Raw genomic sequence first — 21205 nt, forward strand, 5'->3', positions numbered from 1 at the left:
ATTTCTAAGATTGTTTAAATCCAGAGACATTTTAACCAGGACGCAGACCGTGTCTGTGTGTCGCCTATCAATGACATTATACCCGCTTTACCCTCGATTTCCATTTTATTCCTGTTTTTATTTCCTGTTTTGTAGAAACCATAGAAACACCAAAGATGCTTCAATATATTATGTGTTTTATTAGACAAGTGAGAAACTGGATACATTCATCGACAAAAAGCTAATCATTGTTATACAGCTCAACACAATTAGTCTTATTGTTTAAATCTTATTTTTCATGATAGCGAGTACCATGTTTTACCATGCCTGATATCGATCTAGCTTACTGCAGTGTGCAACAAATGTCTCATAGTAGCCGCTGAGTGAACAAACAGAGCATTATAACACACTAATGAGCGGAAGAACCGGAAGCGCTGGTCTGCGGCATAATAAAAGCTCTGTGAAATCTAGGCGTCATCAAGCAACGCCGTTCGTTTTGACCTCTAGCGGCAAAAAATTACATATTGTGGCTTTAACCTTAACATTGAATTCTTTTTCATGTACTTCTTATATTTCTGTTATGACAGACCACACTGAAACCCACTCAGTCAAAACCCTTACTCCTAAAAAAAAACTTTTAGTCTGGAACCTACATACTAAAACCCACCAAAAACCTACCCTTATGTCTGAAACCCATTAAAAACCTACCCTTGCACCAAACCCTTTCTATCCGAAATCCGAAATAAATCAGGTTCCCGGGGTGGAACAGGAATTGGGGACATATTGGACACGGGCATGGCTTCTGATGTCACACTTGGACTTGGGCGGGGGTTGGATGTCCATTGCAGGATGCAGCGAGCCCTACGTACAGGTTTGTAATGATTATGATAAATCGTGAGATTTTCATGATTTGGGTGAACTATCGTTTTAAATGCACAAACTGCCAGTTAGGCTGTGATGAACTGGTAATATAAAACAACGTAGTTTTTAGGGCAATAAACATTTACTAACAATTATAAGCAGACTTGAGTGAAAGAAAAAAAAATCACAAAAGTGTCAGAATGGTATAATTATAAAAAACCTAGTTAACTTCCTACCTAGATGGAATTTAAGGCATCATAAATGTGCTCCCAATATGAAGGCAACATTATATAGCTGTGTCTCATTTTGAAGGTTGAGCCCTCCAGAGGTCATACATCACAAGCTTTGCTCATTTCAGAAAAGTAACCAAATTCATTCCTTGTGAGGCATAAATTACTGTTCTTTCTTTCTCTGGAATGTAATGGTTACATGTTTTAAATAAGAGCCTCTATGATGTAGGCAATGCTTCGACACAATATAAAGCATGTCTTCTAAGATATCTTGTTTTGAATGCATTGCATATATAAGAAAGTCCCATAATGCAACATTGACAAGCATATCCAGGATAGTGAATTAATCAAGAAATATGCCTTTTTTTTTCTTAATTTAACTAACTTTTTTAATTCACAATTATATTAGTTTTGTGTACTATGTGTTTTTGTTCTTATTAGAGTATTGTGTTAGCCTAGCAACATGCGAATGCAAAACTCTTTTCAGAATCTTCTGAATGTTGCTTTCTTTTGTGTGTGAATGTCCTGCTGATAATGTTTGAGCTTTTTAGTTCATTTTATGATCAGTTTTGGTTTAGATGCTGTCTTTGAACTTATCTGCCTTCACAATATGGAAATATGCTACATTCTGCTTTTATATGGGTTTTGACACACTTCAGTAAACACCTTCTCTATGGAGTAACACATTAATTCTTATGTTCCCTAAAGAGATTTTTTAATGGACTTCAGCAAAACTGGAACAAACCGTTGACAATGTTCCAGACTGCATGTTTTAAAGGACAAATCAACTTTGGTCCTGTTTTGCTAGAAGACTTTCCCACAACTATCCGAGATAAACCTGATCTCACCCTGTTGAGCACAGTGGATATCTTTCTCATTAGTTCTGTGTTCACTTAACCAATAATGTGTTGAAAGATTGGGGAATGTTTGTCTGGGAACTGGTGGTGAATACATTTGTGCTGAAGTGAGAAATGATTTTGAATCTGGACAAGGACAGATTGGGCTGGGGATTCATCGTCTTTCAGCACCGGACAAGCGTGTTAGGATGCAACGTGCTTCTGTGTAATTAAAAGCGTGTCATAAAATGAGTTATCATTCCAGCTTTTTTTTTACAGCACATGTTAAGACCCACTCTCTAATCTGACAATTAATATGGTAATGAACTCCTGCCGAGCTGGAGATTATGGAAGAGATGGATGTCAGAATCTTTTGGTTACAGTACTTTTTTTTTTTTTTTTGAGGAAGATGATGGCAGTTCAGCCACGGTGACGAAGAGTCGGATATTTCAAGCCGAACATAATTAGAAAAAAACACACAAGAATGTTTTTTCAACAATAAACACAGTTTGCACTGGGTCTTTTAGACTATATATATATATATATACCGATCAGGCATAACATTATGATGTGTTGGTTCCTCTTTTGCTGCCAAAACAGCCCTGAACAGTCAAGGCATGAACCCCAATGTCCATGTGCTAGGTGGGGCCTCTACGGATCAGACTTGTTCAGCACATCCCACAGATGCTCAATTGGATTGAGATCTGGGGAATTTGGAGGCCAATTCAACACCCCAAACTCGTTGTTGTGCTCCTCAAACCATTCCTGAACCATTTTTGCTTTGTGGCAGGGCGCATTACATCCATGCTTAGTTAGGTGGTACATGTCAAAGTAACATCCGCATGGATGGCAGGACCCAAGGTTTCCCAGCAGAACATTGCCCAAAGCATCACACTGCCTCCACCATCTTGCCTTCTTCCCATGGTGCATCCTGGTGCCATGTGTTCCCCAGGTAAGGTAATCTCCCATTGCTCTGTGGTCCAGTTCTGATACTCAGGTGCTTACTGTTGCTGCTTTCGGCGATGGACGGGTCAGCATGGGCATCCTGACTGGTCTGTGGCTATGCAGCCCATTACGCAACAGACTGTGATGTACTGTGTATTCTGACACCTTTCTATCAGAGTCAGCATTAACTTCTTGAGCAATTTGAGCTACAGTACTTGTCTATTCGGACCACAGGGGCCAGCCTTCGCTCCCCACATGTATCAATGAGCCTTGGCTGTCAATGACCCTGTCTCCAGTTCACCACTGTTCCTTCCTTGGACCACTTTTGATAGATATTGACCACTGCAGATCGGGAACACCCCTCAAGAGCTGCAGTTTTGGAGATGCTTTGACCCAAGTTTTTGTCATCTGGACAAAACGGTCACTTGCTGCCTAATATATCCCACCCACTAACAAGTGCCGTGATGAAGAGATAATCAGTGTTATTTATTTCACCTGTCAGTGGTCATAATGTTATGCCTGATCGGTGTATCGCTACATCTATCTATCTATGCATAATTCATTGAATTTCTATGAATTCGTCTTCCTGTCGTTCCAATTCATATATATAAAATATATTTATTTATTAATATTAAATAATATTTTTCTCTTGCATTGGTAACCAACTTTAAAAAAGTTATTGTGCCAAAAGTAGCTAGTTGTGATGGAATTAATTCCAGCAATGAACAACAGTCAGAATTGTATACAAATACAATACAAATATACATCCTTTTCATAGAATAAATATTAAAGGTCAAAGTATTTTATAATTAATATTTTTATAATGGATTTTCATGGTTTCAAATCTGGCTCTGGGACAAAGACAAATGTTGAACCAATAAAGTACATAAAATACATTTGATTAATACCCAAAATAAAGTCATGGGAAACCATTTAATATGACCTTCATATAACAAGAAATTGAACTTTGTTAGTTTAAATAGAAATCATCTCCTGGGAAATTAAAGTGACTGTAGTTGAAGAAAATATCTTTCTTTACTTGCAAATGGTTTTAGGTGCACCAGCGTTAATGATTATTTGCACATAGTGCATTTGAATAAAGCACTGTTGTCTTTCTAATAGTGGATTATTAAGACATTTTTTTTGTAACTTCTAGGGGACAAAAATGCACTATTTCAAAGTAACATCTCGTCATCTCCCATGGCTCACTTCAAAGTTAAAAGTGGTCCAAGTGCTGGTGTGTCAGCAGATGCAATCCTCATGCATAATGCAGGTCTCCTTTTCCATACTCTGAGGAAATGCAGCACTTGCCAGTGTTCTCCGATACAGCTTGTGTCATCATGCTTTTGCACAAACCAACACTTACACCCTGTCTACAAGAAGCACAGGGTTGTCGTCAATGGTTCTGGGTCATATTACAAAGAAAGCCCACTAAGGTGTTGCCTTGCTCACTGGGCCGAGATAAAGAGAATACATGTACATAAAACTTTTGTCCCAGGACCAAAGTCCCAAAAATTTAAACCTGGAATGCTCCTGTTATTAACAAAGTTGTCTAGTTAGTTCATTTATTATTCTTGCAGGTTTAATGAATTTTGTAGTAATTTTTGAGAGATTTCACAGTAAATATTGTATATAAAATTATAACATTTTAAATTTAACATTTAACATTTAAAATTATTATATATAAATTGCATCATTATTGTTATTAAATGAGTCATGTATCACACTGCAATACTATTTAAAGGTTATGTGTGTAATTTTTTTGAATGCAGTAAAGCATAAAAATACCTTATGTTTGCAGATTTTTAGGAATCATGCTTAGTTCACATTGTTTCTCAAAAAAACAATTCTACAACCAATTATTCATCTTTGAAATTTGCATGTTTGTTTCTGTGTCGGAATGCCTGTTTTTGATTTGGTCTGTTTGATCCCGCCCACTTCCAAATTACCTAATGGTTTTTTCGACACCTCAGGTTGCCAGTTTGCGGAACGCACAGCGTATTGCAGCCATGGAAGCCAACAAACAAACTGGGTCAGAGATCACAGATTCCACCCAACCTAAAAAGCCTTGGCATCCATTTGAAAAACTCTATGACCAAAGGCATATTAAAACATGAATACATCAACTAATCAACTTAATAGTCAGGCTTGTTGCCTTTCATTGTCATTTACACTTGTTCATGCTGTGCCCTCAATCTGGCAACCCACGTGAGCATGGGGAACTTGAAACTCTCTCCAATATTTAGAATTTGGACTGCAGTATACATTTCAACCTCTAATTGTCAATATTATAAACTGCACCTAATCACCAGGCACAATAATGTAAAATGTTAACTTTAAATCTTGACGATTAAAAGCATCCATGGACATCACTTACCCATATGTTTGCAATTTTGCAGCATCATTTCCTTTTTCCTTCTAATGATTTTTTTTTTGTATTCATTTATCCTCTTATTGCATTTACATTCTCTCTATGTGGCTTTCTAATAAAGCAAAATCATGCAGAATGGCCCCAATCTGTACGACAGCTTACACTGAATATCTTTTTCTTTTAATAGGTATTCCATCTCCCCTTTCTCCACCTTGGAACGGTCTGGCATCAAGCACCCAAAGCCCTTGCCATTTTTTGGGAACCTCATGATGTTTCGAAACGTAAGGCCTTTTGTTTATATGAATCACAAAACTCATCCACACATTTTCACACTAGTGCACACACACCTTGTACCACCCTCCCAAAGCTGGAAAAATGATATTTCTCTCAGTGAGCCTCACTTCATTAGATATGTTCATTAAAGATGACTCACCGCTAATGACATCTAATGCCATGTGATTTCCAAACAGATTACCCTCTCTGCTGAATGATGTACTTTTATGACGATAATATAAAAGACGGGGAGAGTGGGTGGGTTTAATATTGAAAAATTAATACTTTTAATTCCTCCTGTAAGTTTAATCTCAGTCCCAGGCTGAAATGTAGCAAACCAACAGCTACCTTGAGGATACTAATTTCTGTCTGTCTGTAGTTTAATGATAATGATTTGACGTGTATTATAGGACATAAAGGCCAACATTTCGATGCTGTAGGGCTGTTCGATTCCACTGAGAGGTTTAAAGCGAGATTTATTTGTGAATATGAACTGGCTGGATTCATCCAACAACCAATAAGAATGAATTTCATAAAAAGAACATATCCAGCATAGCCTGACAAGCCAGACCCACATCAAGATGTTTGGTCTGGAAACTCACCATAGACAGGGCTCAATCCGAGGGGCGGGATAAACGGTTGTCTTTCAAACTCCCTCTGCACGCGATAGGATAGCACTACAACCAACCAGAGCAATGAAGGTGAAACAGAGCTTGTTGACTCATTAAACATTCACCGTACCAGGTCGGCAAAACTCAGAACACATCTTCCCTTCTTAAGAATGACTTCAGTGCCGTTCTTTGTCCTTTTCTCAGAGAAAAGCTCAACTCCAAGTCTTCCAGAGTCGCGGTCAGAGCTGATTCGAAAGACCGTCGTTCGCCAGTTTCTGTGTTTACTAGAAGCACGCAAACGCAACTCGGCCGTCGTCATCATGGCCCCGCCCATTGACTCTATACACGATGTGATTGGCCTGGCAAAAGTTAGGGGAATACAGCTCAGAAGGGTATTGAGAGTTGCTAGACGACACTTGCGGGCAGATTAAATTTGCTGCCGCTAGGGTGCGTCTAGATTTCTAGGCTATATCCAGCACTTATTTCAACCTAAATAACAAGAACAAGAGAAAATTTGGCTTATTTTTGGACCATTATATGATGACGGGGACATACCAAAGATGAAGACCACATTCTGAAATACATGTTTGTTTTTCTATTCAACAGAATCTAATTTTTAAGTTTGTAATTTTTAAATAAAAACCCTTTCTGATAGTATACTATATTTTTTGTACTTTAAACAGCAAAGAACAATAATGACCTAAATGAGAATTGGTTGGAAACATTACTATTTTTAATGTTCTTGAAAGAACTTGATCAGAAATAAAGAAAAAACAGTAATATTGTGAAATATTATTACAATTTAAAATAATGGACTTCTATTTTAATATACTTTAAAAATATAATTTATTTCTCTGATGCAAAGCTGAATTTTCATTGGCCATTACTCCAGTGTCACATGATCTTTAGGAATCAATCTATTATGCTGGTTTAATAGTCTATTATCATCAATGTTGGAAACAGCTGTGCTGCTTTTTTTATTTTTTTTTATTTTTTTGGAACCTGTGATAGTTTTTCAGGATTCATTAATGAATAAAAAGCTAAAGGGGTCATGAATTGAGAAATCGACTTTTTATTCAGCTTTTGATATATAAAAGTTCATCATGCTATAAGAGTATCCTTTAAGTTACGGAGTTGAAAACTTTCTTGTTGGTCAAAGAAAAGCTTCTATTGACACCAGGCCCATCAAATGCTCAGAATGTGCCATGCTGTGACGTCAGAGTGTGGTGAAACATCGCCTTAACCGAAGAAAAAGAAAACCTGATTCTGTAGCCCCGCCCACTGATTTGTGTGTGGCATGTTATAGTTAAATAGCATAGGCTTATGGGGAGCTAAACCGGATCAAACTTCCAAGTTTCATTCGGATTCCAGTATTATGAATGCATGGATGAACCTTATTTTTAATGAAGATCCAGCTCACGTAGGTCAGACATTGCATGTTTGTTCCTTCATTTCATCATGGATTCATTTGTAAATGAGAGACTGGATTTACAGACAGGATGAGATTACATGAATGAATTAAGCAACACTTATGTGACTATTCTGATTTGATCTGATTTGCCTGACTCTGCAGTGAGGCTTGCGTGTGTATGTTAGCGATGCATGGTTCACGGTTATATCTACCGATCGGGCGGGCCAAGTAATAAAAAATAACATTCCAATTAATTACAGGTGGATGAGATATAAATCATTATGTTTGTTTGATAAAGACATTTTGCGAGCCCTGTGGGCAAATTTTTCTGGTTGCCGTTTTCCCACACGCTTTCAAAACATGTACTCACAGGGAAGCCGAAGCTCATTAAATATGCAAATCTTATTCAAATCCCAGCCGTGGGCATTTACTTCCAAGTCTTCAGTGTGCCACGCCCATAAAAATGTAGCATTCAATGAGAGAGGTTCAAAACCAGTGTAGAAAATAGCCTATTAATTATTCATTATGATTTTCTTTTATTGTAAAAACCTCACAAATGTCATAAGCCTCAGGCAATGAAAAAATAATACTGAATATTGAATAAATAAATAAGAATTATTTTTTTGAACAGTATTGTTACAAAAGATTTCTATTTTAAATGAATGCTGTTCTTTTTTAAAAACTTTTTATCAAAGAATCCTGAAAAAGGTTATAAAACATTATTAATAAATTAGCAAATTAGAATGATTTCTGAAGGATCATGCTTGTGACACTGAAGACTGGAGTAAAGACTGATAAAATTAAGCTTTGCATCACAGAAATAAATAAATAATATTAAGTATATTAAAATAGAAACCATTATTTTATAAGAGTCTTCTTTCAAAAACATCAAAAATAGTAATGTTTTCAAACTTTTGAATGGTTCTGTATATGTAGTTTTGTATCAATCAATCAATCAATCAATCAATCAATCAATCAATCAATCAATCAATCAATCAATCAATCAATCAATCAATTGGGGGGGGGGGGTAAAAACATGACCTGTTTTAATGATACTCACCTACCAGCACACTGGCATGTTATAAATAAAGCTTTGATTCAAACTCTTATGCTGTTCGGTTGCTGAAGAGATTTTCAGATCAATATGTTACTGTCAGACAGTGATGGTTGACTGGACAGCATGTCGTTCACAACACTCATTTCATTCTGTCTTTCTATCACTCGCATATGACAGGGCTCCCTCTTCTTCTCTACCCCTCCGTCTGCCTGTCTGTTTCCCTTCATCCATCCATTTCATCTCAATTCACGTCTTCCTCGTTGTGATTAAATGTTATTAGATGAAAGTGAGAAAGACGAAAATGAATATGCATGCGTGCATAATTACTGCGTGTCTAGATGAAGCTCCCCAGGTGAACTAAAGTTATGTGTGTGGGTTTTGTATGCTGTTGTGCACCCTTTGTCTGTGCGTATTAGTGTGTGTGTAGATACGTGCTCACGTCAGCAGACTGAGTCTCACAAACAGTGGTCTCCGGAGCATTGCTCCAGCAGAATCCTCTGACCCACTTCTACAGGCCAACCTCTCAGCTAAATCCTGTAGGTCTGTGTGTGCAACTAGATGCACATTCTGTGTTACTGGCACTAGAGACACAGATGCAATCCCCTCTCAAGAGGCAGGTGACTGCATTTCAAGTTAGAAATTCAGCAAAAGAGGAAAAGGGAGATGTTGAAAGTAAGAAAGGAGAAGGAAATAAAGGCATAGCCTAGCTTAGTCAGTATTTGGGATTGATGACTTAGTTTCTAGATGGAAAAAAAAAACATTTTAACTTTACAGCCAGTAGGCAGTCCATTTTTGAAAATAGTCTGATTACAGTTTTGTTCGCTTTAGTTTCTAGTACTTGTATGCATTATGATTGCATTCATGTGATACAGTAATATTGTGAAATATTATTACAATTTAAAATAACTGGTTTCTATTTTAAACGATAAGTTTACCCAAAAATGAAAATTATTTCATTAATTACTCACTCTCATGTCGTTGGACACCTGTAACACCTTCGTTCATTTTTGGAACACAAATGAAGATATTTGTGTTGAAATCTGATGGCTTAGAAAGGCTTCAGAAAGGCCTTCACAAGAATAAGCCTCCATTACGAAGCAATGAGAATAGTTTTTGTGCGCAAAATAAAAATCTAAATAATGACTTTATCTGCCAAGTTATTGTCTTCCGTGTAGGTCTCGGACGTGAACTCACCTGGAACCGCTCCTCCTCTTCCAGGTCATGTATTCGAATAGTGGAGCTGCGTCAAGTTCACGCCAATAACTTAGTGGATAAAGTCATTATTTGGATTTTTGTGCGCACAATAACTATTTTTGTCGCATTGTAAAATTATTGTACAGCCACTGTAGTGAGATGGACTTTGTAGGGACGTCTTTAGTGCCTCTTATGGGTCTTGTCAGTGGGAATGTACTGAATGCCAATGGAGGCCTTTCTGAAGCCTTTCTCAGCCATCAGCTTTCAACAAAAATATCTTCATTTGTGTTCAGAAGATTAACAAAGTTTCTACGGGTGTCCAACGGGTGTCCAAGGGTGAGTAATTAATGAAATAATTTTCATTTTTGGGTGAACTAACCCTTTAATGTTATTTATTTCTGAATTTTCAGCATCAATACTCCAGTCTTCAGTGTCATATGATACTTAAGAAATCATTCTAATATGCCGATTTAGGCTCAGTATACACTTACTAGCCCATTGCTATTAATGTTAAATATTTTTGAGGATTTTTTTTCCAGTTCTCTAATGAATACAAGGTTTAAAAGAACAGCATTTATTTGTAATATAAATCCGTTACACAGCATTACATTAAAGAAAGTATACATGTCTTTGACGTCAGTTTCATCAATTTAATGTGTCCTTACTAAATAAAACATTTTTTTTTCATTAAAAAACAAAACGCCGACAGACGTCAAACTTTTCAACAGTACTGTATAGTGGCACATAAGAGAAGCTACGTTCTTGAGAGAAGGAGATGAGAGGCAGAAAGTAAAAAGATGAAATGATAATGATATATTTGGAATGATTTGAAGGATAAAAGAAAGAGAGAAGCAAGGGTGTGGGGGAGGATCATGGGTAACAGGAAGTGATGTACAGCAATGAGCAATGTCTGGGATACAAGGGCAGATTGAGACCCATTTAGAGACTAGACGACAGAGTCTCTCGCAACCCACAGCAGCACATTATCATGACACACTCCATTACCAAATACAACACTCACAGACATGAGATTTGGTCCATTTAAGATCCTAAACAACCTAGATGGAGTCTCTCTCTCTCTCTCTCTCTCTCTCTCTCTCTCTCTCTCTCTCTCTCTCTCTCTCTCTCTCTCTCACACACACACACACGCACTTACTAGCTTTCTCTTTATCCATAGGGGACCTATTTTGAAAACAGGATTTGTCTTGCTATTTTGAAATAAAAGAACTGTATTATACTGTGTAGACATAGATTTACTTAAGCTGCCTCCCTAGTGTCAAGTTTTACTGAAGCTAAGATACAAAAACAGGTAATTGTTGAAGGTTGTAAGCGTATTAACAGAAGACCGTCCATATATTCTCCCTCCTATCTGCTTCAAGGTCTTGTTTGTGGCATTTCTTTGTTGTTTAGAGTCCAGTATTCCCGTAATTCTTTTGTCTTCAAATAGATCAATTCTTGAGTTTAATGAAGAACTCAGTCTCATCTTCTGTCCAAACATACCACGTCATACATGATCAACTTTGACGTATGCCAGGTGACCTGTAAATACGTTTTCATTGTTCCATGTTTCCATAGCAATTTTGCATTCCTTTTTCGAAAAATTGCCTGAAAAACCACCTCATGCGTAAAAACTTTGTTGTGATATATAGGAGTTTTTGCAAAATGTTTCCATTGGGCACATTTTAAATTCGCAATTTCAGTTTGTGCAATTTGAAGAGTAATGGAAACCCGGTTAGTGTTAACCTCTTACACTCCTTGCCATTTTTGGGGATTTCCGCCTGGATTTGGCCTACTCAAATTGAAAAGCTTACCATACACACATACAGTGGTCTAGTTTCAAAAAATTGGTGTCATTTTACAGGAAACCCTTTGAAGTTCCACAAACTGCTAAACTGCTAAAAGGCATAAACATGTAAGTAAATGTTGTCTAAGCTGTAATCCCACCACCATATACAGTGATATAAAGGCAATATCCTAGTGTCATTAAATTAATTATACATGCTGGAAGCAGCCCAAACTGTCTGCAGGGTCCTTGAGCACACAGGGCCTCAGTTACACACTTTCAAAAATGAATTTATATATAAAAATCAAAAAGCACCTATTTTTTGGGGGGGTTATAACAGCTTAGACAACATATACTTACATGTTTATCACTTTTAGCAGTGTTTTATGTAACTTTAAAGGGTTTCCTGTAAAAAAAATACACCAACATTTTGAACCTAGACCACTGTATGTGTGTATGGGAAGCTTTTCAATTTGGGTAGGCCAAATCCAGGCGGAAATTTAGTGTAAATACAGTAATTTAGTGTAAATACATTACTTTGTGTAAAGCAAATGCCAAAGTGATGCATATTTCCAGAAAGTAGAGACTCTAAGCTTTCAAATGGTACCACATATGACATCTAGCTCCTCCACAGACATTTAAAATGAAAAGTATATACATGACAATGTCATTCCCGTCCCTGTACAGGGTCCTCGGAGTTTAAGAGGTTAAGAGAGGGGGGAAATGCTTACTAAAAACTAAGGGCTTTACAGACAGCTTTACTAACAGCTTCCGCCAGCACAAACCCTCTTTTGGCATTAAAAAACTACTGTGAGGATTTACTAAAGAAAGACACGCAGTGAAAACTTAGCACTGAAAAGTCGTGGACAGAGTTATTTTTGCGGCAGACCTTATTGCATAAGTATTTGTAAGAGTTTTATTTATGGGAGGAGCAGTATTTAAATGAATCATGCAAGTCGATGTACGAAGGTTTGCGCTCGTCAGTTTACTGGTGTCTGCGCCATTTATTTACCGCCCAAAAAAGCATGTCTTAAACCAGACGTAAAACTGGTAGACTGCGTTGGTCATTATGGAAATGGTCCACGTCTATGTTCTTTAATGTGCGCGCCATCAGTAGATCACATGCAGAACTTTCCACTCCCATCTGCTCTTTTTTGGAATTGCGCTCTCGTGCTAATTTGCCCTGTTTAGTAAATCTGGCCTTATATGAAAACTGGTCAGATTGCATAATTTATAAGCAAGAGTCTGCGTGAAAAGATTTCTTAGATCTTGGAACTGATTTGCTACATTTAGTGCTTCTGGGGAAGAAATAATTACCGGATTTGACAAGTTTGCCAGGTTCATGGCATTGAATCATTGAAAGACATGTAGAGTTTTGTTTGAGGCACATAGTAAGTAGATGTTTAGCCAGAATTTTAGAGTATGCTTTGTTTTTTGAGTAATATCTTTAAATAAATGACTTTTACTTGTGGACAGACAAATGTTCAAAGCCTACATAAACTGATCTAATCTCATTTGTAGAGACTACAGTTTTTTTTTCAGTATTGCTCCGTTATCTGTTGGAATCATCTATTTCAGATGTACTTGATTGCAAATGTGGAACACGACACATAAAAGACGATATTATGAAAGTTAGTTGCTATTGTCTAATCTATTGACTTTTGATAAATGGCTAAAACATTTCTACGGAAAAAATCAAAGCTTGGCATAAAGGGTTGGAACAACATGAGGATGAGTAAATGATGAATTTATTTTTGGGTGACCTATACCTTACATTTTTTGCATAGAATAGAATAGAATAGAATAGAATAGAATAGAATAGAATAGAATAGAATAGAATAGAATAGAATAGAATAGAATAGAATAGAATAGAATAGAATAGAATAGAATAGAATAGAATAGAATAGAATAGAATAGAATAGGACATTTTAATTGCCTTTCTTCCATGGGTCTATCCTTAAAAGGGCATATCCCACACCTTCCTGCACATTCTTTCGAGCACATACTGAACACCTCCCTGCATGACTCTGAGTGACATGAGAGATTATTACCGTCTGAGACAAAGAGAAGCAGCGCAGCGCAGTTCAGACCTGCACAGGGGTCAAGGTCATATGTGTGCTAGAAAACAGCTGAAAGTGGCTAATCTTTTTAAGAGAATTCCAATAGGACTGCTGACTGTCCTCTTCAGTCAGGCCAGACGATATTGATCGTGTCCATCCGAGATGAATCCCCAATGAAGCCAAAGGCAAGGGTGGCTAATTTGTTTGAATTGAGCCTCCGGTCTCCTGTTTAACTTCACTACGGCACTGCCAGATGCACGCGCAGCCTCTTCCGTGTGACAGAACAGTAATAAAAGGCTGAAGGAGAGGACATCAGGACGGAAGGGCACACCCCATTGCTTAATGCTCACTGAGGAACACACGCACACACATGCGTCTCTGCCTCATGCCCACCAGGGAAACTGCAGGAATGGTGGGATGAAGAAGAGAGGGCAGGCGGTTTGGTGCCAGCACTGTCGACTCCTTCATTAGTAGAGACAGCAGAGCCACCGGCTGCCATGCATACCAAACTATTGCTCTCTCTCTCTCTCTGTGTGTGTGTGTGTGTGTGTATTCAGTACTTAATGTTCATTGTTTGCTTTGTTGTGTAACTTCTTAACCATATCCCACAGCAGCCTCGTGTGCAAAGTTTAATATGTTCTTCCATTCTGAAATGGGATATAATAATATTCATGTAATTGTGTTAAGGTTATGGATATTTCAGGATAATATTCGCAGTAGACCTCAATAAACCTTCAGAGAGCCCATAAAGCTGAGGAGAGCCAAGCGCAGTCAAGGTCTGCTCTGTACTGAACCCTACTGGTAGATAAGTGCAGTCGCTCAGTGGTCACTGTCTTCATACAGTTATCACCTACAGCAGGGGTGTCCAAACCTGCTCCTGGAGCGCCACTGTCCTGCAGAGTTTAGCTTGCCTCAACGCATCTGCCTGGGAGTTTAGTATAAGACCATGATTAGTGAGTTGGAAGTTGGTTAAAGTTGGAGCTAAACTCTACAGGACAGTATCACTTCAGGAGCAGGATTAAACACCTCTAACCTACAGAATAACATGATTAAGAGCCACAGTGACGGATATCTATTGTACAGGGAAGTCTGCATCTGCAATCGCATACTTCCTAGTAGGCGAAAAACAGCATGTGACAAAAGATTGTCTGAATTCACGGTACTAGGCAAAAAGGATCCGGATGACCTACTTCCGGTGAGATCCTCTGTAGTGTGCAAACGACGGACACTGTACTAAGCCCATGGGAGAGGATTTTTCAATGGGGGTGAAGTGAGATAATTAATGCTGGAAGGTTACGTGATAATGACAGCGTGGCGAATGTATGTCCAGATTACATTCATACTGCACACATTCATACTAAATAGAACAGACTTTTTAGCAGTCGTTAAGTATTACTTATTCAAAATCAGTACCTGCGCAAAAGAGTATGCAGTTTCAGACACAGCGCGTCTTTAGGTGTTGATACATGGAGTTATTTGAGCTATGTTGATATCAATGGCCAACCAGGTGAGACAGAGGGCCCACGGCTAAAATATTTAGATAATATTTAAACATTTGTTGCCCATTCTCAATGGGAAAGTGCCCAAGCAACATCGCTCTGTAGCGTTGCTCAAAAAAGTTACCTTTAGACAGACAGTGGTATCCAAGAAAAGACAGTGCTGAAAAAAGAATCACTTTAAACTACATGATGACAAAGCTGTGCAAATGCTTGTGAATATGCTAATTTGGAGAAAAAGCCCACCTACTGAGAACAAAAAGTCTCTTACTTTATTAGCATATGTTATTGCACAATATTTGCAAAGCACCAATAAAGCTGACAAGAAAAAAGAGTACCTGTAATGGTAACAAAAATAATTTAATATAGCAATATACAATAGAAAATACAGTAAAATACCAGTAATATTTTATGACGTATATTGTTATTATTTAAAGCATGATTATTATTAGATTTCATGAACTCTGGATGATGGCAAATTTGTACAACTGTTTGTGAAAAAAACAGATATTTCTCAGACTTCCCATCTCTCTTTCTCTCACTCTTACTGCAAAAATTATTTGTTGCAGAAAAACATTTTTTTCTAAACCCCAAAAAAAAAGGAATTAAAAAAATGGATTTTAGAAAATGGAAATTATAAAAATAAAATGGCTACAGTGAAAAATAACCTGTCACAGTTATCACCCATCATACATAGACATAAAAGAAATGTGGAGAATTTCCAACCATGATCTTTGCGACTGTATTTGAATTGTGTGGCAATTGTTAATTTTGATGGTTGTATATGATGTTATATCATCTTTGACAGTCTAAAATAAAATCAAACCACAAGGCTGACTTAAATATTCATATATTCTCTAATATGTTTTCATACTGATATGTAGGTTTTCTGCTCTTTCTCAGGGTTTCTTTAAGGCACAAACTGACCTCATAAACAAGTATGGACGGATTTGTGGGTAAGTCTCTGGATTTCACTCCTACTCTTATTAAGGCGTCTAGCAAATGAATAAATATAAATGAAAACTGATGTTGTTTCCTGATGTCTGAGAGAAACCGCTTTTTTTAATCTGGGAAAGCTTTTGTCGAGGGCATTAATAAACACAAATATGCGAAACCTATTTGTTTTGCCTAGTGAAACATGAATGACTTCTCATTACCCACTGTGTAATAGAAATGATTTTCTGATTATATTTCTGATGAAAAGTGCCCTACATGATTGCTCTAGTCATTTCCACATTTATAGAATTACTTTAACACAAAAGCGCCTGCATAACACCCATCACACATGAAGCCCCTGTTCACAGTCCTGTCATTCATATTCAGACAGCATGAGCCACTCACAGAGCGCCCAGTGTCCTCTAATTTAGTCCATTGCTAGCCAGACATTGTGTTTTAATATGCCTGCTTCTGAGAGGCCGACTTCTCCTCGGGGAGATCAAAGCAGCGAGTGCCACTGGGCTTCCTGTGTTTAATATGAGCAGAATGGAGGGGAAGAGAATCAGTGTGTGTGTGTGTGTGTGTGTGTGTGTGTGTGTGTGTGTGTGTGTGTGTGTGTGTGTGTGTGTGTGTGTGTGTGTGTGTGTGTGTGTGTGTGTGTGTGTGTGTGTGTGTGTGTGTGTGTGTGTGTGTGTGTGTGTGTGTGTGTGTGTGTGTGTGTGTGTGTGTGTGTGTGTGTTCATTGGGATCTGGGAGTTCTGGATTGGGTGTTGGGACCGGAAAAGGGGATCTGATTCGGAGTCGTGTGGATATATGTCAGGAGACATTACGGCATCTTTCAGTTAGAGTAATCCAAGAGGCTGAGCTTCTCACCAAAATCAAAGGGCTTTGAAATATATATCAGTGCTCCGCATGCTCCTTAAAACCCTTGTCGGTTCCCGAAGTACAAGACATCAGTCATCGAAGTTCAGATGTTTCGGCGCATTGCAGGAGTGCTCGGTTTAAAATCTGGGGAGGGTTATTTTTTTGCTCAAAATACCCAAAAATATCTTTCAGATATGGTTTGAGGACATCTTGAAATGGCTTCTAACCAGAATCCATGAGTGAGATCTCAAATAGTGAAAGAAACTATTTGGGATAGATATGGGCTTTCTGATTGTTTGACAGTGTAATGCACTGACGTTCAGACGTTTTTAGTTGTTAATTAAGCATCTTTGAGACTCAAAAGACTTTGAGTAAAACTGCATATCCTTGAGTCTACAAATAACTGTCAAGATACTTTATTAAAAATAGTCTACACCACACTATATTATTATGGAAGCCTCTTTCTGTCACAGTTTGGCAGGGATCATACTTTTTTCTTTTTTGAGTGGAAAAATTAGAAACTTTCTAATAATTGTAAGTGATATCTCATTAGAATTTCCAATACTGACTAACTATATCATATAATATTGATAAAGTTTACTATGACAACATTAGCCCATAATTATGATTATATATATTTTTTTCATAATAATGATTAACTTTAGCATAATGAGTTCTTTTCCCTAAATATTTTAACATCTTGTAAAGAGAAACTTTGACTTACCTCATAATAATTATACAATTTATTAAAATTATAAAAATGTTCACATAACTATTTATCATACAAATTTGAAACTTTCTTGCTATATGAAAGTCTTAACCACCAAGTCATCATTACGATACATTTTTATTACTACATGATGTGAAGTCATTACAAGAAAGTTTGTCAGTATGTATTTATATCAAAATAAGGTTCAAATAGTTCACATTAGTTAAAGAGTTAGTTCACCCAAAAATGAAATTGATGTCCTTACTGACTCACACTAATGTCGTTCCACACCCGTAAGACCTCCGTTCATCTTCGGAACACAGTTTAAGATATTTTATATTTAGTCCGAGAGCTTTCTGTCCCTCCATTGAAAATGTATGTACAGTATACTGTCCCTTTCCAGAAAGGTCATACAAACATCATCAAAGTAGTCCATATGGGACATCAGTTGGTTAGTTAGAATTTTTTGAAGCAAACACGGATTGAAAACAAACCTGGAAGAAAAGATAATGCTGAATAAAGTCGTAGTTTTTGATATTTTTTAACCAAAATGTATTTTCGATGCTTCAAAAAATTCTAACTAACCCACTGATGTCCCATATGGACTACTTTGATGATGTTTTTATTCCCTCTCTGGAAAGGGACAGTATACCATACATACATTTTCAATGGAGGGACAGAAAGCTCTCAGACTAAATATAAAATATCTAAACTGTGTTCCAAAGATGAATGGAGGTCTTACGGGTGTGGAACGAGTCCTTAATGACATAATTTTCATTTTTGGAGGAACTAACCCTTTAAATCATTAGATTTTATGCATACATTGTCTAGCATAAATAATGCTAATTTGTAAATGTTATTCAGTGTTAATTGTGTATATAAACGGCGCTCACTATAATGTTAAAATGTATTCTGTAATTTTTTTTATAAATAATAATAAAAAGATTAATACATCAAGTCACCTATTTAGTATAGCGCTTTATATGATACATACAGATTGTTTCAATGTAGCGGTAAACAGGAAAATAACGATTCGGTGATGCAAACATAATTCAATTCAGCTGGATTGCAGCTCTAAAAAAGACTAAAGTTAATGGTTATTGTTCAGGTGAAATCAGTTCAGTGTTGATCCAGTTTGGTTCAATAACTGTGTAAAGTTCATCGCGTATGGAATGAGTTCAGTTAATCTATAAAGCAGCTCTGGAGAAATCAGCTCATTCATTACATCCTATTGTAAAGTGTTATCGGTGATCTTTTTCATGTAACATTTCAGTCTATCTTGCATATATTAGTCTGTGTTGCACGTGAGAGACTTTTTCACACAGCTCTTCGGCTTGCGAACAGACCGCCGGCGCAGATGCATAGATAAACCAAAACATACTAATGAGATCAGTGTTTTATAGGTCACTTAGCTGCAAGCTTAATTAAACTCATCCTGCTCCTAGAGCCATGCGGACTGCCAATGTCAGCTTCATTAGCTGAAGATGATATGAAGAGCCTATGCGCTCTGCTCGGAGTTTTACGCACCAAACTGACACCGCACATAAAAGGAGAGTACAGTAAATGATAAGAGTGATCTGTCTGCTGCGTTTGCCTCCAGTGGAGTCCCAGCTGAGCTTAAACATGCTTTGCAGCCACTGGACATATAATAAACCTAACCGTGTCCTCCTGCTGGAAAAAAGGAAGCTTCCAAAAGCTTCTATGAACTAGATTAATGACTTCAGATATTTGCCTAAAAGCTTTCATATTCAATTATTAGTATGTTTAATTATGTACTATAGTTTCTGCTATTTCCTGTGAAATTAATTCTCAGGAAAAAAGAAAATGACAGGTAGTTTTAAGGCATTTTGGAGGAACGTGGTATCTCATGCTGGCACGCGTAAGGGCACACACATGCTCGCAATCCTCCATTTCACAGTGTTGATGGTACAACCTCCCCACATCTCAGCAGTGAAAGCTGCCATGCGTGTCTACAAAAAAAAGGAACTACCCAGCAGCCTCATCAAATTTCTCTTTACTAAGCTGACCTTGACACACACACACACACACACACACACACACACACACACACGATGTGTGTCTGTGCTCCGTCAGGGATATGACAGGGAAGATGTCTGCGGGGTCTACAGCCACAGATGTGCTACTTTATCTGTGTATGAGTGTGTGCAGTCATCCTTTGTTCTTTTGTCTCCTGCCATTCCCCTGAAATTTGACTGGGGTGTGCCGTTATTTATTCATTTCATCTTGTTTGTTTGTTGTATGTGTTTGTTAGTTATTATATAGCCCGGCGGCCTATAGTGATCATAGCAGACCCGGATATGCTGAGACAGGTGATGGTGAAGGAATTCAATAAGTTCCCCAACAGAATGGTGAGAGGCATTACATTTACACTCTAATTTCTCACAAACACACGCACTCAGCAAATCATCTCAAGTTGTATAATTAGGCCTGTATCTACACTACAAAAATGAGCACTTAATGAGTTTTTAATTGGTATCTTTTAGCTTTCTTTTCAGTAAAAAATATTTCAAAATCCTTAAACGCACATGTACTTCAGAAGCAACATTGCATACGATATTAAGACTCGTTTTCATAGACTGTTGTTATTGTTAACTTAACCTAAAACTATTAAAAATCATTTTCATAGAAATAAAGCCTATACTGTACATAACTTAACCAAATAAAAATTTGAAATGTTGCCTTGGCACCTGAAAGAAGTCGATGTACTAAAATTACAGATGGATGGATGGATGGATGGATGGATGGATGGATGGATGGATGGATGGATGGATGGATGGATGGATGGATGGATAGATAGATAGATAGATAGATAGATAGATAGATAGATAGATAGATAGATAGATAGATAGATAGATAGATAGATAGATAGATAGATAGATAGATAGATAGATAGATAGATTTGTATTGTCTTAATATGTTATTGCTTCTATACATTTCAAGGATATTTTAATGGGTAAATAAGACATATTACATACATATAAAAAAAACAAATAATTCATACAAATTGGGCATTTCGTAACACAACAAAATTGTCACATTAAATAAAAAAAAGTATTATTAAATTAGTTTATTTGATTTTCATTTCTACACTTATGTATGCATCGTATCTAACAGTTATTTAGCATAAAATACTTTAAAAGATGAGCGATTACATTTTCATTTGTATAAGCTAATTCATGCATAGTGACTAGCTTGGAAAATTTAAATAACTTCACAAAATCATCCATTACTATTTACAATGGACTTGTTTGCCAACAAGTTTCACATCATTCTTAACCCTAACCATCATGTATTGTTTAGAAGTCAAGTTTTCTACTTTTTCTAAACTTCACTTTATCATTATTGTACAATATTTCCACTTTAAGGTCACATTAGTGGCAATGGCACTATCAATTCCTGAGGGATATCATCACAACCGAGCGATTGTTTGTCCACAACATGATCATTTATAATCACAGATTCACATAGCATCTCCCATAAATTATAAAATCAAGTCAATAACAGGGTCAGTTTGATGTATTACTTGCACTTTTTTCCTGTAGTCGATGGGATTTACTTTATGTAAGTG

General features: G+C 37.1%; 1 protein-coding gene across 3 annotated transcripts in view; it reads left to right on the top strand.

Annotated features, from left to right (window-relative positions):
* The window catches only part of tbxas1 (thromboxane A synthase 1 (platelet)), a 106696-nt gene that overhangs the window by 26578 nt on the left and 58913 nt on the right, over positions 1-21205 (top strand). For all 3 annotated transcript variants that reach the window (XM_067420219.1, XM_067420221.1, XM_067420220.1), the window contains exons 4-6: positions 5410-5503; positions 16011-16063; positions 19889-19985. In XM_067420219.1, the coding sequence (XP_067276320.1) occupies positions 5410-5503; positions 16011-16063; positions 19889-19985 (244 nt within the window). The remainder of the gene's footprint in view (positions 1-5409; positions 5504-16010; positions 16064-19888; positions 19986-21205) is intronic.

This window comes from Pseudorasbora parva, chromosome 16 (assembly GCF_024679245.1).
Source record: "Pseudorasbora parva isolate DD20220531a chromosome 16, ASM2467924v1, whole genome shotgun sequence".
Taxonomy (NCBI): domain Eukaryota; kingdom Metazoa; phylum Chordata; class Actinopteri; order Cypriniformes; family Gobionidae; genus Pseudorasbora; species Pseudorasbora parva.